Here is a 17,151-nt window from a genome sequence, read left to right as displayed (position 1 = left end):
TTTTTAAGTAAAGAGAGGGTCTTGCCTTGTTGCCCAGGCTGGTCTCAGACTCCTGGGCTCAAGTGATCCTCCCACCTCAGCCTCCCACAGTGCTTGGATTACAGGCATAAGCCACCATGCCTGGCCTTTCTGATATATTTTATGCATAAAAAGACATCACACAGGCCAGGCGCAGTGGCTCATACCTGTAATCCCAGCACTGTGGGAGGCCAACAGTGGATCACAAGGTCAGGAGTTCGAGACCAGCCTGGCCAGCATGGTGAAACCCCATCTCTACGAAAAATACAAAAAAAGAAAAAAATTAGCCAGGCATGGTGGCATGCACCTGTAATCCCAGCTACTTGGGAGCCTGAGGCAGGAGACTTACTTGAACCTGGGAGGTGGAGGTTGCAGTGAGTCAAGATCGTGGCACTGCACTGCACTCCATCCAGCCTGGGCAACAGAGCCAGACTCTGTCTCAAAAAAAAAAAAAAGACATCACACCTATACTGCCTTCCCAGGATCTGAGAAGTCCGCTTTCTTTGTCACATTCTGCTTTTTGGAGTTTTTCTTCTAGCAAGTTCCCTTTTTCAGATTTTTTTCAGGAGTTGTGAAAAGGCTCCAGGCTGCAAAAGGAAAGGCATCATGTGTGCGGGCCAAGTTGGGTCATGAGACCCACTCTCAAAGCAGGAAGGAGGAATGGGAGGAGAGAAGGGAGGGGAGTTGCTGAAAGCAGGCTGTTTTCCACACAAAGCCCACAGGATCACCCATGCACCCTTCCCCAAGTAGTCCTAAGGTTGCCAGGAGTTAAGGTTTGGTTTTTGGCTTTTTTTGGAATGGGGGTGGTTATTTCACCATCATTCATGGTTATCATCCCTGTGCTTAACCAAAGAGAATAAGGTCAAATGCCATGCTGGGTCCAAGGGCAGGAGTTGCCACAGCCTTCCCTTTTCAGAGGCCCCTGCCCTCTGCAAGCTAGGAGTGGTCATCGGCATTGGCTTCCTGGACAGCCCATGCAGGTGGACGGGCTGGAAAGGCATCTGTAGTGCATTTTTCATCACCTCTGGTTATCCATTTGCCTGCCCTTGCCTGCCCAGTTTTAGTTAAAATATAGTGGCAATTCTAGTGGCTCTAAAAAGTGAGGGAAAATGATAACCTTTACAGGCCTCTGTTCTACTGCCATTCCAGTGTTTCTCCAGGGTGCCTCCCAACCATCTGTGCACATTTACCTGGATACTTGGTAAAAACGTGGATTCGTGGGCTCCCCTCCACTCTGGGCCTTCTGAATCAGAATCTGGGAGCAGAACCCAGAAATATACATTTTCAACAAGAATCCCAGGTGTACATTAAAGTTGGGGATCCCTGTTAAGCCGTGCAGTCGCTGTCTTCCTTCTCCTTCCCTCTCTGGTCTCCCCTCATCTCCTCTTATTGCCCCTCCTTCCTTGCTACCCCTGCTCACCTGTTTGCTCCTCCTTCCTCTGTCTTAATGCGGAGGGTCCAGAGTGGCTTCTCGGACTGTTCTTTGAACGTATTAAATTGTAGTCCTCTGGAAACTCAGCTAGGAAGAAAAAAAAAGTAAGTATGTATTTCTTATTTCCTTGCTTGTCTCCATTTCCATTTAAAAAAAAAAAAACAAAACAAAACCAGATAAAAAGCTGTCCTCTTCAAGCACCAGCTTTGGGAAGTGTATCCTTCCCATGGAGGCATCACGATTGCAGCTGCTCTTCCAATGTAGGAGATGGACCTGGGGTTGGAAACGCCCTTGTCTAAGGAAGCATTGCTGGTGTGACGTCCCAGGGAAGTCGGCCACCACCAGCCCCAGAGTAGTCACCAGCCTGGGTACCCTGGCTGGAAGGCACATGTGGTAAAGGCATTTGGGGAAGATGAGACTGATGGGACAGGAAGCAGTGGGGGAACGTGGGGTGGCAAAGTGGAGTGTTTGCATGGAGTTTTGGCAGGTGCCACCGGGGACCTGAACCTCTGCTTTTGTCTTTACAGCAACCAAAGGAAGAGACCAAGATGAATACAGAGGTGAGTTCTTTACACAGACCAGTTTTAAGGGATGCTTTTCTTACTGTGTCCTCCATTTCTCCTTTGCAGGGTCTCCATTCCCTTTCAGAAACATCAGCACAAACTTAAGAAAACTTCCCCTCTAGCCTACCGACGTGCACATGGTTCTGGGTGATGCAGGAAGAATTAGGTCCCTCTGAGTTCTTATCTATGTCTATCCGGCTTCATTCGAACTTACCCACTGCAGCTAATCCTGAAACAACACTCCAGAGCTCAAGCTGGCAGCTCAGGGTGTGGAGGGTGCCGGGTCCAGATCCCTGCTTTGTGTTATTCTGGAGATACCTTCTCTGCATTGTCTCCTTGGTGCTCTTCAGTTCCAGTTCTCTGATGGACGAAGGCGTCTAGCTTCTCATCCCTTTGTTTTTTCTTTTTGTTTTACCCATCAGCCCCTTCCTCTGTTCACTCCCTCCCAAGTGCAGCCTAGACCTTGGGGCTCATCCCTTCCACCACTGCTGTGCTGATGCCCACTGTGCTTTTCCCACTTGTCCTGTCCATCCACCACGGCAAACCCAGATGCTGTCCCCACAAGAGGGGTTCTTGGGCAAGTGAAACAGCCTTGTGCTGTTCGCAGCTGGCAGATGTCTCAACACCCTCATCTGGTGCTCAGCACCACCCACCAGGCTCCCTGTTGCTCTAGGCAGCTCCTTGCCAGTGCCCTGAACCCCCAGCTCCAGGCTTCCTCCCTCTACCTAAGCTCTGTCTTCCTCGAAGCTCCCCCTCACTCTTAGCATCGAAATCCCTTTTCATTCTACAGAGGAAAATGTAAACATTCCATCCGACGTCATCTCCCTCAATTCCTGCCTCTCCATTTGTCCTGTTCCTCCCGTCATAGTGCAAGGGATGTTTGTCAGTGAGAGTTCCAGGTTGTGAACACCAGAAAGCCTGACGTAATGTGGCTTTTTCCTGGAAGTCCAGGTGAAGGGCAGGCTTCAGGGCTGGTCGATCCTGCCACTCCGTGACCTCCTCAAGGATCCAGGAGCTTTTCATCTCTCTGCTCCCTATCCAGCTGTTGGTTACATGCTAGGGCAGGTCCCCTTGTGGCAGCAGGATGGCTGCAGTGGCAGTTGGGGCCATACACATTTGCATTCCCTTTCATCAGCAGGAAGAAGTGGCTTCCTGCAACTCCTTCAGAGGGGTGGGAGACTTTTTTTAAGCCCCATCAAATGTGTCCTTCGGTCGTATTGGCCAGCTTCAGGTTCTGGACCATAGTGTGTCTGCGGAGCAGGGATTTTGTGATTGGCTTCAACTACTCAAGCCCATCCTGGAGCAGCTTCCCCCCTGCCCCAGGCCTGGGTGTGGGAAGAAGAAAGGGGAAAGTATCCCTGTCTAGTATGAGACATCCCTGGTCCATCTTCATGCTGCTATAAAGAACTCCCCAAGACTGGGTAATTTATAAAGGAAAGAGGTTTAATTGACTCACAGTTCAGCATGGCTGGGGAGGCCTCAGGAAACTTAACAGTTATGGCCGAAGGCAAAGGGAAAGAAAGCAAGGCACCTTCTTCACAAGGTGGCAGGAAGGAGAAGTGCTGAGTGAAGGGGGAAGAGCCCCTTATAAAACCATCAGATCTGGTGAGAACTCTGTCATGAGAACAGCATGGGGAAACCGCCCCCACAATTCAGTTACCACTTCCTGTCTCCTCTCTCGACACAGGGATTATGGGGATTACAATTTAAAATGAGATTTGGGTGGGGATACAAAGCCTCTCCGTATCACCTGGTGACGGAGCACCCTTCTGCTCTGAAACGGCACACTCCGCCTGCACAGACCTTCCGCTGCCTCCTTCGTTACCTCCTTTGCCATCTGCATCAGTAACCTAACTCCCACTACCTCTTTCTCATCGATACTTCAAAATGCTTTCTTCAGAACAAAACACCACCGCCTCACATCTTGTCAAGCGACTACCTTTCTCATCCCCTGTGAGCAGACTTCTCAAAAGAGATACTTTCAGTTAATTTCTCCATTTTCTCTTCCTTGGGTCATTCTCAGCCTGTTGCAGTCTATTTTTGGGTTCCCCCCCCATATTATACTTAAATGAGTCTTGTTTATTTTGTAATAATGTAAATACATGTTCATAGTGCAAAACTCAGGCTACAGAATGGAAAACAGCCAAATGCAAGTCTCCCTATTAGTTATCTTAACCAGCCTTGCCCCGCTTGGGACTGACTTCTGGTAACCACTTTCTTGTGCCTCTGACCTCCTTATCTGAAGGCCTCTGTGGGTCTCCCAGTGGCTTGCTCAAATTCTCAGGATCTTCTAAGTTCTTTTTTTTGTTTGTTTGTTTTTTGTTTTGTTTTGTTTTTGTTTTGTTTTGAGACGGAGTTTCGCTCTTGTTACCCAGGCTGGAGTGCAATGGCGCGATCTCGGCTCACCGCAACCTCCGCCTCCTGGGTTCAGGCAATTCTCCTGCCTCAGCCTCCTGAGTAGCTGGGATTACAGGCACGCGCCACCATGCCCAGCTAATTTTTTGTAGTTTTAGTAGAGACGGGGTTTCACCGTGTTGACCAGGATGGTCTCGATCACTTGACCTTGTGATCCACCCGCCTCAGCCTCCCAAAGTGCTGGGATTACAGGCGTGAGCCACCACGCCTGGCAGGATCTTCTAAGTTCTAAAGAAACAATAGAAACTTTGCATTAATACTAAGCTTATATAGCCTGGCCCAGGAAGAGTTCCATCCGTCATCAGTGATCACTTCTGGCCTTTTCCTCTTAACCTTGTAAGAAGATTTCTAGACTTGGGTCTTCCTCTGCTGTTCCTTACATATCTTTTTATTTATTTATTTATTTATTTAGAGATAGGGCCTTACTCTGTTGCCCAGCCTGTAGTGCAGTGGCATGATCTTGGCTCACTGCAATCTCTGCCTCCCGGGTTCAAGCGATTCTGCCACCTCAGTCTCCCGAGTAGCTTGGATTAGAGGAGCGCCACCACGCCTGGATAATTTTTGTATTTTTAGTAGAGACAGCGTTTCAGTATATTGGCCAGACTGGTCTCGAACTCCTGATCTCAAGTCATCCTCCCACCTCGGCCTCCCTAAGTGCTGGGATTACAGGCAGGAACCACCACGCCCAGCTGTTCGTACACATCTGTTGCTTGGTGTCAGACTGCCCTCTCCCTTTTTCTGTCCAGTCCACTGCAGCCTGACTGTTCTCACTGCTCTACGTCTCAGGGAAGGTACCAGTGAGCCCCACATTATCAAATTTGGCAGAAACTTTTTCCTTAAGCATTTGACACTGTTGATCACACTTTTTTTGAAATGCCCCCTTGACACCCCAGGGTTTCTGCCTGTTTCTCAGGCCACTTCTCAGAGTCTGTCTTCAGCCCCTCCTCTCCCTACTCCTTGGGAGTCTGTGTTTCCCAGCACCCTGCCTGCTGCCCTAGGAGCTCATCTGCTCCTACAGCTTTTCTTGTCACTTGTGTGTTTGGGGAAGTCCCAAACGGATCTGTTCACATAGGCACTCCTCGGCTCCAGACATGTACATCCAGAAGCCTGTTACTCATCTCAGTCATAGCTGCCTCAGTCAGACCCCAGTCCCGTTAAACCCAGCCTGTTAAACCCAGGCTGGACTTGCTGCTTTCACTTGCCCCAAATCTGTTCCTCCTGCTGGGCCATCAGTGGGCCCAGCACTCCAGCCCCCTCACTCTGTTCCCACACACCAGCAGTCAGTGACCAAGACTATAAATCCTGTCATTGCTTTGATGTCACCGAAATTCATGTGACACTACACTGTGCCAGACTCGAGACCTGGCTTGATGGCTCTCATGGTAAAAATGTAAGTGTGGTACTAATGCCACACTTCTTGCTAAGTGAGACCACCATATCTTTCCAATCTGTCCCTTTCTTCCCCTACTTTTGGCCTTCTCATCACTTCCTCATTTACCTAATTCTTTTCTTCTCCTCCTTTACTTTCCTCACCCTCCTCTAGGTCATTCACTCTCCTTATTGGAAGGCGGGGGAGACCTCAGGCAGAGCGATGGTCCACACGCCCAGTTCCTGACACATTGCCTCTGTTGTGCTGTGCAAGGCCCTGCTCTCAGACTTATTTATTTTGATCCCTTTTCTCTCCATCCTCATTCTCACCCTGCCAAAGACAACTATGCCAATGAATTAAGTGTTTTCCCTTTTTATTTGTGTATGTTCGTGAAAAATTTTGTTTTTGTGCAAATACCTTCTAAATTTATAGACAGTAGGCTGGGCACCATGGCTCACGCCTGTAATTCTAGCACTTCGGGAGGCTAAAGCAGGCGGATCACCTGAGGTCAGGAGTTTGAGAACAGCCTGGCCAACATGGTGAAACCCCATCTCTACTAAAAATACAAAAATTAATCGGGCATGATAGCACATGCCTGTAATCGGGAGGCTGAGGCAGAATCACTTGAACCCAGGAGGCAGAGGTTGTAGTGAGCCAAGATCATGCCATTACACTCCAGCCTGGGCTTCAGAGTGAGACTCTGTCTCAGAAAAAAAAAAAAATTGTATACAGTAAAATTGACTCTTTTTTTTTTTTTTGGTGTACAGGTTTACCCGTTAAAAATACATGCGTAACAGTCACCCCAGGCTATTAAGATGTAGAACTTCACCCCAAAATATTCTCTTCTGTTGCCTCTTTATAGTCACAACCTCTCCTTGCTACTGACCCCTGGCAACATATATCATCTCCTGTGTGATATACTTTTCTTTTTTTCTGAGACAGTCTCACTCTTGTCATCCAAGCTGGAGTGCAGTGGTGTGATCTCGGCTCACTGCAACCTCTACCTCCCTGCTCAAGCGATTCCCCTGCCTTGGCCTCCCGAGTAGCTGGGATTACAGGTGTGAGACACCATGCCCAGCTAATTTTTGTTTTGTTTTAGTAGAGACAGAGTTTTTGACATGTTGGCCAGGCTGGTCTTGAACTCCGACCTCAAGTGACCCACCCACCTCAGCCTCCCAAAGTGCTGGGATTATAGGTGTGAGCCAAGGTGCCCAGCCTGACATCCTTTCAATGTACATAATTATATTTTATATCATTTATATCTCATTCTTCATTTTTCTGCATGTTCATGATATATAGTTAATGTGCTACACAGCAGCCCAAAACATGCATCCATTTAGTCTTAACAAAAAGCCTAGGGGCAAGATGCTATTATTACCTGTTTTGTAGCTGAGGAAAATGAGAAGTAAGTCAACTGCTCTAAGTCACAGGGGGTTAAGGGGCACAATGGGGACCTAAGCCTTGATGTTTCTGACCCGTGAATGCCTTTGTCCTTGTCTATATCTAGCTAATCCCGTCGATCCAGTTCAAATGTCCTTTGTACTCCACGAACAGTTTTCTCAGAGTCCTCTCTCGGGAAGTCATACCTCCCTCTTATGAATTTCCACTGTGCTTTACGGATCTTTTTATTTGTTACCTTCCCCTCCTGCTTTGACTGTAGCTGTCCAGGTGCCTCGCTCATCTTAGCATCCCCATGACATCTGGCTTGATGCCTCATGCATAGCTTATCTTCACTAAATGTCAGTTGACTAAATGATAGGATGAGTCAGAGACTGTTAAGTAATCTTCTAATGCAGTCCAGAGCTTGGGTGGGTCAGGGAAAATGCAGAGGAAGGAAATCATATAACAGAAAATTTCAAGCAAAACTTGCTGTGGCCCAGAGGCTGGCTGGAGGGAGAAAGCACAGAAGGACTGTCCACCACAGCTGGCCTTTGATCTGAGGATGTTTACTGAATTCAGGAATGACTCCAAGCATTTAAAGCTGGGTGCTACCAGGATTCCTAGAGCTACTGGCTTTTGCCCAGAAGTTCAGAGGACAGCTGTCAGGAGGAGTGGATGATTGGAATTTAGCACAGAGTGTGAAGATCCAGGGCAGGTGGGACAGCCAGGTTGAAATGCCTTGGGAATGCAGCTTGGAAGAGAGGATGGCCCACAGCTCAGGATGCTAGAGTCTTTGGCATAGAGGTGGTCATGGAAACCTTAAGAATAAGGGACCTCCGCACTCTGGAGATATGTGGGAGAGAGAAGAATAGAGGGATGAGGATTGAGCTTTGGGAAATATGCACATCTCTGGCAAAATGAAGAAAATGAAATGTGAAAAGAAAACCTCGGCAGCATGAGGTGAGAGAAGAAAGGAAGGAGTGAGTTTGAAGAAGGTCCAGGGAAGGGTTGCCCATGTCTGAAGCCCAGGAGCATGTGGTTGAGGAGAAGCCCTTGAATGTGGTGACGAGAAGGTATTGGATGACCCATGGTGAAGCAGGGAGGGACAGGAGTGAAAACCAGTTGCTGCAGGGCCAGGAGGGGTAAGAGGAGTCAGGGGGGCTTGGGGGCAGGGCAGCGGCGAGGGCAGCAGAGGATGCTTAGCACGGTAGAGGGAGATGGGAGTGAGCCAAGGCACTGTACCCTGCAGAGTTCTCACCTTGGAGCAGCCCTCTGACATCTACCTCTGTTTTCAGTGGTTGTTTATATTTAGATAATGAATACATTTGTGTGATTCTAAACTTCAAAGAAGGAAAAAAGAAAAAAGAATTTACTATGGGAAGCCCTCTTCCCTTCTATCCCTGTTTCCCAGCCACTCTGTTTTTCACGATCCCAGCAAGAGCACGTCGCCAGTTTCAGTGTTCCAGGTTTCTGGGCTGTCCTTTCAGAGAGATTATAAACACAGACAGGATCTTTTTCTTTGGCTGCTACCCCTCCTGCTACTACACAGACTCTAGCACACAGCACACACTAGTCTGTCTTTGCGTCATTCACCCGATAATCTGTCTTGGAGAACAGTCCCTTTCAATTCATAAAGGGCTTCCTTGTTCTTTTTTTTTTTTTAATAGCTGTGTAATACTCTATTTCACAAGTCCATCATAAATTTCATAGCCAGCCTGTTATTAATGACATACAGATAATTTCCATCTTTTGCTTGTTATAAGCAAGGCTGCAGTAAGCCTAAGTCACTTGACTTGTGTAGCTCTGTAGGACATATTCTTACAGTTGGATTTACCAGGGCAAAGTGCATTTGCATTTTAAATTATAATAAATATTTCCAACTTGCTCTCCATAAATTAGGTTTTTCTTACCCTCCTACAACGTACGAACATGCCTGTTTTCCCAGGCCAACCAATGTGTTATCAAACTTTTTTTTAATTCTTTCAAACAGTGGATGAAAATGACTAGCTTGTTCTGCCTGACTGATGGACTCTCCTTCCACCTTCCCAGCACCTGCCCTCATGCTTCACACCTTGAAGTTTTTATACAAAGATTTTACATTTTCTTCTACCCTCTTCATCTCAAAAAAAAATTTTGTTTCTACGTTGGCAAAGCACATTCTCTTAATCCTAAGTTTCTATGAACTCCATTTTCGTGTCTGGAGTGCCGAACACCAGTTTCTCTGGGTCCAAGGGTGGAGGCACAAGCTCACTCTGACTGTGATTTGGACTTGAGTGAGTTTTTGAGTCACTTTGCTGTGCTTATGTGTCCTTTTCTGCTGTCTCAAAACTGCTCCTGTTCTTTGTTCCTTAAATACTACCTCTATAGGGCTGTTTGTAAAGGCATTTTCCCAAAGGTTCAGGACAGCAGAGCACAGCAGACAACTGAAAATGGAATTATCGACATCCCAGTGTCTAGAAGTCCATTGCTCCCTCCTCCACTGGGCATTTCTCACTGGCTTCCCTCTCTGCAGACTTCAGCCTCTTGTTAACTTGTGTGCACTTTCGCTTTTCCTCTGCCTCCTACTGGTTCCTGCCCGCAAAGTTAGCTGCTACTACAATGTGGTCTAGCCATCTCTGATTGCAGTTTCCCCTCAGAACGCGCCGTCAACATCCCTCACATAATGAAGAGGCGCACATTAAAAGGCCTAACAAGTGATTTTTCTCAAAAATAAAGTTCTTCCCCTAAGAGGAACTTAACTATTAAGATACCAGTGTTTTCACTCGTATCTTTTTTTTTTGAGATGGAGTATGACTCTGTCGCCCAGGCTGGAGTGGCAGTGGTGCAACCTTGGCTCACTGCAGCCTCTGCCTCCTGGATTCAAGCGATTCTCCTGACTCAGGCTCCCAAGTAGCTGGGATTATTGGCACCTGCCGTCACCAAACCTGGCTAATTTTTTGTATTTTTAGTAGAGACAGGATTTCACCATATTGGTCAGGCTACTCTGGAACTCCTGACCTCATGTGATCTGCCCACCTCAGCCTCCCAAAGTGCTGGGTTTACAGGCGTGAGCCACTGCGCCTGGCCTCTCACCCATATCTTGTCCCTGTGTGTCAGTTTTGCAAGGCAATAATATCAAAACCAAACCCTAAAGCAGTTTATTAACTAATTAGTTCATTAACTAATTAAATTTTTAAAAGCAGTTTAGCTTATTTACAGATAATGGAGCTGTTTCTTAACCTTGTGGATTTTTTTTTTTAAGCTGGTTAGAAGCATATCCTGTTTATTGTCGGGAATGTAGTAATTCGGTAGTTAACCGTAAGAATGCCATCTATGTTTAATAAAGGGATTGCTAGTCTTCTTTTCTTGATTGAAAGGGAAACAAATATTAATATTTGATCATGAATATGTGTTTTGGCTATACAGATTTCTCCAGAGGCTGTCTTACTGCTTTCTGATAATTAGAAATTACAAAATTAAAAAAATAAAACTTGACTTGTAACCCAAAAAGGACTTACTTGGTGAAATTGTCAGTTGTCAGTTGGGCACTGTGGCCACTCCTTCCTGTACTCTTCCCTGACTTCCAGAAGAGAAGCCAGGAAGTAGGTCGTTCAGAGTCCCCTTTTATATGTGAAGTCCGCTTGTTAGAAGCACCCCCAGGAAGCTTGCAAGGTTGAAGAAAGAGAGGCTTTTACTCAGAGGGGACAGTTGCAGTCAGATGTGTAAGCCAAGGCCAGTCTATGGTTTAGCAGCAGTGTGCAGTCAGGTTCCATGAATCACTCTCCCAAGCTGCAGGCTGAGAGAGGCTGAGATTCTTTCCAGATATCCTGGCTTCTGGGCAAGCTCTGGAGAATCACTCCCTTCAATATTGAACTGTGTAACAACAGTACAAGGTCTAGGAGAAAAGAAATGGAAGTGTACTGTTATCAGGTTCTTTATAGTATATATGGAGTAGCGCATAATATTACTTTAAAGTAGACTGTAGTAAATGAAATATATAATATAAAAGCCTTAACTTTTGAAAAAGAGTTGCAGCTAACAGCCAACAAATGGGATAAAATGGAATCATAATAAATATTCTAATTAATCCAAAATAAGGCAGGAAAAGAGGGGAAAAAACAGATTGAACAAATCACAAGATTGCTATAGAATTTGGATGGAAACCCAACCATATCAATAATCACAATGTAAATTGTCTAAACATTTTAACTAAAAGGCAGAGATTGTTAGATTAAGTTAAAAAAAAAGCAAGACCTAATTGTATGCTGCCTACAAGAAACTAACTATAGATATGAAAACACATGCAGATTAAATGTAAAAGATTGGGAAAAAATGTATCATGCTAACACTGATCAACAGAAATTGGGAATGGATTTTTAATATCAGACAAAATAAATTATAGGGCAAAAAATATTACCAGGAATAAAAATGGTCATTTTAGAATATAAAGGGGTCAATTAATAAAAAGACATAACCATCCTAAACATGTATGTATCTAATAACATCCTAACCATACATGTATCTAATAACAGAATTTCAAAATATGTGGGTCAGAACTGATAGAACTGAAAGGAGAAATACACAGTTGTATACAATTATATTCAGATTTCACTATCCTCAATAATTGCTAGAACAAGGAGACAGAAAATTAGGAAAGATATGGAAGACCTGAACAACACAATCAACCAACTTGATCTAACAGACTTGTACACACTCCACCCAACAATTACAGAATACACAATCTTTTCAAGTGTGCACAGAACATTAACCAAGATAGACCACATCCTGGATCATAAAAACTCTCAAATCTGAAAGGATTCAAATCATTTAAAGAATGTTCTCTGACCACAGTGGGATTAAATGATAAATCAATAATAGAAAAATATTTGGCAAATCCCCAAACATTTGGAAGAAATTCTGGAGGAAGACAAGAGCAATGGGCACAGGAAGAGGGGCAGGGTAAGTGGGAAGTGGTGACAACTGGGTACAAAAGTGAAGGAAAGGGGCAAATCTGAGGTGACATTCATGTTTCTGTGCTCAGAGAAATCCAAGAAGTAAGCTTAAGGGATGCGTGAAGTTTGTTTTTGTTTTTGTTTTTTGAGACAAAGTCTCGCACTGTCACCCAGCCTGGAGTGCAGTGGTGCGATCTCAGCTCACTGCAACCTCTGCCTCCTGGGTTCAAGCAATTCTCCTGGCTTAGCCTCCCTAGTAGCTGGGATTAGAGGCACCCACCATCACACCGAGCTAACTTTGTATATTTTTAGTAGAGATAGGGTTTCGCCATATTGGCCAGATTGGTCTCCAACTCCTGACCTCATGATTCACCCACCTTGGCCTCCCAAAGTGCTGGGATTACAGGCATGAACCACAGTGTGCACCCAGCCATTTTTTTTTTTTTTTTTTTGAGATGAAGTCTTACTCTGTCACCCAGGCTAGAGTGCAGTGGCACAATCTTGGCTCACTGCAACCTCTACCTCCCAGGTTCAAGTGATTCTCCTGCCTCAGCCTCCCAAGTAGCTGGGATTACAGGTGCCTGCCACCATGCCCAACTAATTTTTGTATTTTTAGTAGAGGCGGGGTTTCTCCATGTTGGCCAGGCTGGTCTCAAACACCTGACCTCAGGTGATCCGCCTGCCTCAGCCTCCCAAAGGGCTGGGATTATAGGAGTGAGCCACTATGCCAGGCGCATGGAGGTAATTTTTGTCAGTTTTGATTATATTGAGTTGCTGTGTAACTTAAAAGTCAGTTTTATTTTTCATTGTAATACTGTTCAAATATAGCATCCAGCAGTGCACTTAAATAATATTTAAGATCCCACAGATCTTAAATGTGTAACTCAGAAGGTGGTAGTGAAGAGTAAAAGCTTATGGGTCGCAAGCTGAGTAAGGTGACTAATCATGGTTTGCCCATTTGCCGCCTCTGCCAGCATCTCATGAAGCAGCTGTGGCCTCTGAATGATTCCCAGCAGTATCAGATTCATGTGTCTGCTGGAAGAGGGACTCAGGGAAGGCAGAGGTGCCAGGCCAGGGGCTGGGTCTGGCTTAATGAGGAAAGCCTCTCATTATTGGAGATGGGGCAGTAGAAGTGGAGAGCCAAATGGGGGGAAATTTTCTGTGGGTGCTCAGGTTTTCAACCCAAAGACATGATGAAGCACCTTCAAGAACAGGTTTTGGTGGGACTGACTTTTCTCCAGGCCCCCGTTTTGGGGAATATCTCATCCCATCCTGATGCCATGGCTTCCTGTGTGTTGTGGGCTGGCTTTCATTCTTGCTCATCAGGACACTGCCAGCTCCTTTGTTTTGCTGTTCTCCACTCAATATCTGCAGTATTTTCAAACCCCACCTTGGTCCCTTCTGTTTCAGCCCGAGAGGAAGTTTGGAGTGGTGGTGGTTGGTGTTGGCAGAGCCGGATCCGTGCGGATGAGGGACTTGCGGAATCCACACCCTTCCTCGGCGTTCCTGAACCTGATTGGCTTTGTGTCCAGGTGGCTTGCACTGGCTTTGTGCTTCATAATTTATGGAAAGCCCAGTGAGGCAGATTAGCCGCAGGACATGGAGATTTTCCAGACCCAGGGCAGGGAGAGCCCTCTCCAGGCCGAGAACTGTGCTTAGGATCAGCCCCACAAGATCTCGGGTTGGGATGGGTCTGGGAGCTGAAGCCTGCTGGGCCTATAGCTGGGATGCACAGTAGGTCAGCCTGGGGAGACTGCAAAGGCAGAGGCAGGAGGGTGAGCTCAAGGCTGACAGAGAATGGGCACAGCAAACACATGGGGCTTTGGCCTGAAAGGCTTTCGGTGTTCACCAGGTAATCCTGACATAGTCATCGTGACTGCCATCCTAGGTGGTCCTGGGATCTACATATGATATTTCCTTCTGGGTAGCGTTATCAACCCCCAGTTTGCAGATAAGGAGGCTGAGCCACAGAAAGGTTAAGTAACCTGCCTGAGGTCACACAGCTGGAAAGTCTAAGAACTGAAGCTGAGCAGAAGTCTGATTCCAAAGCCCATCTTTTAAACACCATGTGTTCTTTTCCCATTGGTAATTTTGAGCCTCACTTTATTTTTTTTTTTTTAGACAGGGTCTCACTCTGTCATCTAAGCTACAATGCAGTGGTGCAATCACAGCTTACTGCAGCCTTGACCTTCTGGGGTCAAGTGATCCTCCAGCCTCAGCCTCCTAAGTAGCTAGGACTACAGGCACAAACCACCATGCCTGGCTCATTTTTTTTTTTAATTTTTTGTAGATGTGACAGGGTACCCTTATGTTGCTTAGACTGGTCTCAAACTCCTGGGGTCCAGTGATCCTCCTGCCTCAGCCTCCCAAAGTGCTGAGATTACAGGTGTGAGCCACCAAACCCAGCCTCCCCCTTTTCTTTAAGAATTCATTTATCTCCAGTCAAAATCAAACTTATCACCTTGTTTCTTCTTCCCTGCCCCATGCTGAACTCTTCCACTCACTCCTATACACAGACACACACACCACTCACTAGATTAATCCTGTATAACATCATTTGTCAATATTAACTGTGAACTAGAGGCACCAGAATAACCCTGTGTAGCATCATTTATCCATATGAATTATGGACGAGGTGCAGGCACTGGTCTGGGCCTGAAGACACGGCAAGGAGTAAGTTAGGCAACTCTTTTTCTAGTGCTTTAGAGACATCAGATGAATATTTACACAAAGCATAAGTGACAATAGCAATGGTCCATGCAGAAGTTTTTTCATGTTTTCATTCATGGGACCATCCTCTACCCACCTGTCTCAAAACGTGACCCCACTTTTAAAGATTTAAAATGGGCTTTGGGGCACCAGAAAGACCCAGAAGTGCTAGAATCTGCCCTTGAGCAGCCTCCTCCCTATAAGATTCCAAGGGAGCTGCACACAAATGGTAGAGCATAGTTAAGATCAGGCAGCTCCGTAACCCCCATCGCACCCCTACGTGGAGCTGGGACCAGGCACAGCACTTGGGCTCAGGGCTGAAGTAGGCCCTTTCCTTTTCCCTTAACCCCGAGTCCTCCGCCAGTTGGCTTCCAGGATCAGCTCAGTGGGAACACCTACACTACCCAGGCTGTGTAGGAGGATGGCAGGTCACACCCCTGCATGACGGCATCCTGCCAGTACTCACACTGTTTCCCTCTTCACATACCCGTCCCCTCCTGACCTACCTGCTAAGTTCTACCACCTCCCCAGGAAGCCTTTTCTTATCTATTCCTTGCCCTCCCTGAGTCTCCATCTCCTGCTTCCTCCAGGTACCACATTTCCCCTGGTAGTCTTGTGGTGGTGTGATGTACACATGCGGCGAGGATTTTAATTTGTTCTCCATGATTTCTCCTAGAGTTCCTAGCACATAATAGACAAACAATAAGTATTGCTGAAATTGAGCAATGTAGTTTGGGTGGCCCCATTAGAAGCAACCTAGCATAATACCCTTTGGGAGCCAAACTTCCCCAAATGCTTTCTGCCTGCTGCAGCTCAGCTGGAGCTCTGAGCTGGCTGAGGGCCTCCTGCTTGCTGGCTGTCCCACATTTCCCCATGACTGCCCCCCTTAGAGGGCTACTCTCCTGCCCCAGTATCTATTGGGCAGTGTACGGATTGCCAGGGCTTTGGCTCTTCAAACACTGCAGCTCCTCCATGCTCTTGAAGAGTCAGAAGGCCTTGTGTTCCCCTCCTGCCTCTGCTCCTGGTTAGTCAGGCTATCACTGCCTATAGTGCTAGGCACTGTAGGAGAAATCATAGAGAACAAACCAAAATCCTCAACTTCCAATGAGCTTAGTCTGCTACAGGGAGGAAGACACACACACATCACACACGTGTGCATACATACCATTGGGCTTTGTTAGCTCAGCTATAAAGGACCTTGAAGTTGGATGGCAGTTTGCATGCTTAATGTGTTAGTGTATTAGATTTGGATTAGGTTTGGTAGTATTATGTCTACCAAACCAGTATTATGGTTTGGCCAAGTGCTTGGAACTGGAAGTGACCATAGAGATCACTTTTCATGAGATAAAAGTAGATTATTCCTGTTATTTTATTTTATTTTAAGGAATCTCGCTCTGTCACCCAGGCTGGAGTACTGTGGCTCAATCTCGGCTCACTGCAACCTCCATCTCCCAGGTTCAAGTGATTCTCCTGCTTCAGCCTCCCAAGTAGCTGGGATTGCAGGCACCCGCCACCATGCTTGGCTAACGTTTGTATTTTTTTGTAGAGACAGGGTTTCACCATGTTGGCCAGGCTGGTCTTGAACTCCTGACCTCAAGTGATATGCCCCCCTTGGCCTCCCAAAGTGCTAGGATTACAGGCGTAAGCCACCATGCCCAGCTGTTCTTTTTATTCTAGAGATGAAGTAATTCAAGACTCTCTTAGGTCATTCACACTCTGAATGGTACTGAAGGCACTCAATGCCAGGTCCCCTGACTTCAACCCTGAGGCTATTTTTCTTACTCCACCATGGAAAATAGCCTAGAAGTGGGAGAGACGAAACTCATTTCTTCATTTCTGGTAGCAGATCACCAAGACCTTGTTGGGAGGGAGAAGGATGGTGCTCCTTTCTTCTGTCTACCGTTGAGTTCCATTTCCCTGTTACTCTGAAATAGACGGGAGCTTGGGAGCATTGACGGAGTCCAGCAGATTTCTTTGGAGGATGCTCTTTCCAGCCAAGAGGTGGAAGTCGCCTATATCTGCAGTGAGAGCTCCAGCCATGAGAACTACATCAGGTGGGTTTTCCACACAGGCAGTCCTTGCCTTACACAGCAGTGCAGAACTGGAAAAATGAGGAAGCAAGCTAAAACACCCTGCAAAGGAGTCAGAAGAGTCCATGGGAAAATTACAATTGATCTGTGACCAATCACAGAAATGTCAAAACATTAAGAAACTCTTGCCGGGCATGGTGGCTCACGCCTGTAATCCTAGCACTTTGGGAGGCGGAGGTGGGTGGGTCACCTGAGGTCAGGAGTTCAAAACCAGCCTGGCCATCATGGTGAAACCTCATCTTTA

At 46.5% G+C, this 17,151-nt stretch overlaps 1 protein-coding gene and 1 long non-coding RNA gene across 5 annotated transcripts in view; one reads left to right on the top strand and one right to left on the bottom strand.

Annotated features, from left to right (window-relative positions):
* LOC116527389 overlaps positions 1-17,151 on the bottom strand; it is a 52,722-nt gene that overhangs the window by 8,192 nt on the left and 27,379 nt on the right. The window contains exons 2-3 of one of the 2 annotated variants that reach the window (XR_004258524.1): positions 10,675-11,051; positions 1,439-1,537 (exon numbers count right to left, since the gene is read on the bottom strand). This is a non-coding gene — a long non-coding RNA (uncharacterized LOC116527389). Of the gene's footprint in view, positions 1-1,218; positions 1,538-10,674; positions 11,052-17,151 lie in introns of those variants that run through there. The other variant, XR_004258523.1, reaches the window with a different exon arrangement.
* BLVRA (biliverdin reductase A) overlaps positions 1-17,151 on the top strand; it is a 46,662-nt gene that overhangs the window by 8,625 nt on the left and 20,886 nt on the right. For 2 of the 3 annotated variants that reach the window (XM_032244407.1, XM_032244404.1), the window contains exons 2-4: positions 1,978-2,010; positions 13,519-13,640; positions 16,752-16,871. In XM_032244407.1, the coding sequence (XP_032100298.1) occupies positions 1,999-2,010; positions 13,519-13,640; positions 16,752-16,871 (254 nt within the window). In that variant the 5' untranslated portion in view covers positions 1,978-1,998. Of the gene's footprint in view, positions 1-1,145; positions 1,220-1,977; positions 2,011-13,518; positions 13,641-16,751; positions 16,872-17,151 lie in introns of those variants that run through there. The other variant, XM_032244406.1, reaches the window with a different exon arrangement.

Source organism: Sapajus apella, unplaced genomic scaffold, assembly GCF_009761245.1.
Source record: "Sapajus apella isolate SASKATOON/1434 unplaced genomic scaffold, GSC_monkey_1.0 scaffold54, whole genome shotgun sequence".
NCBI lineage: Eukaryota > Metazoa > Chordata > Mammalia > Primates > Cebidae > Sapajus > Sapajus apella.
Note: the sequence above shows the minus strand (reverse complement) of the source record. Positions and strands in the feature narration are given on the sequence as shown.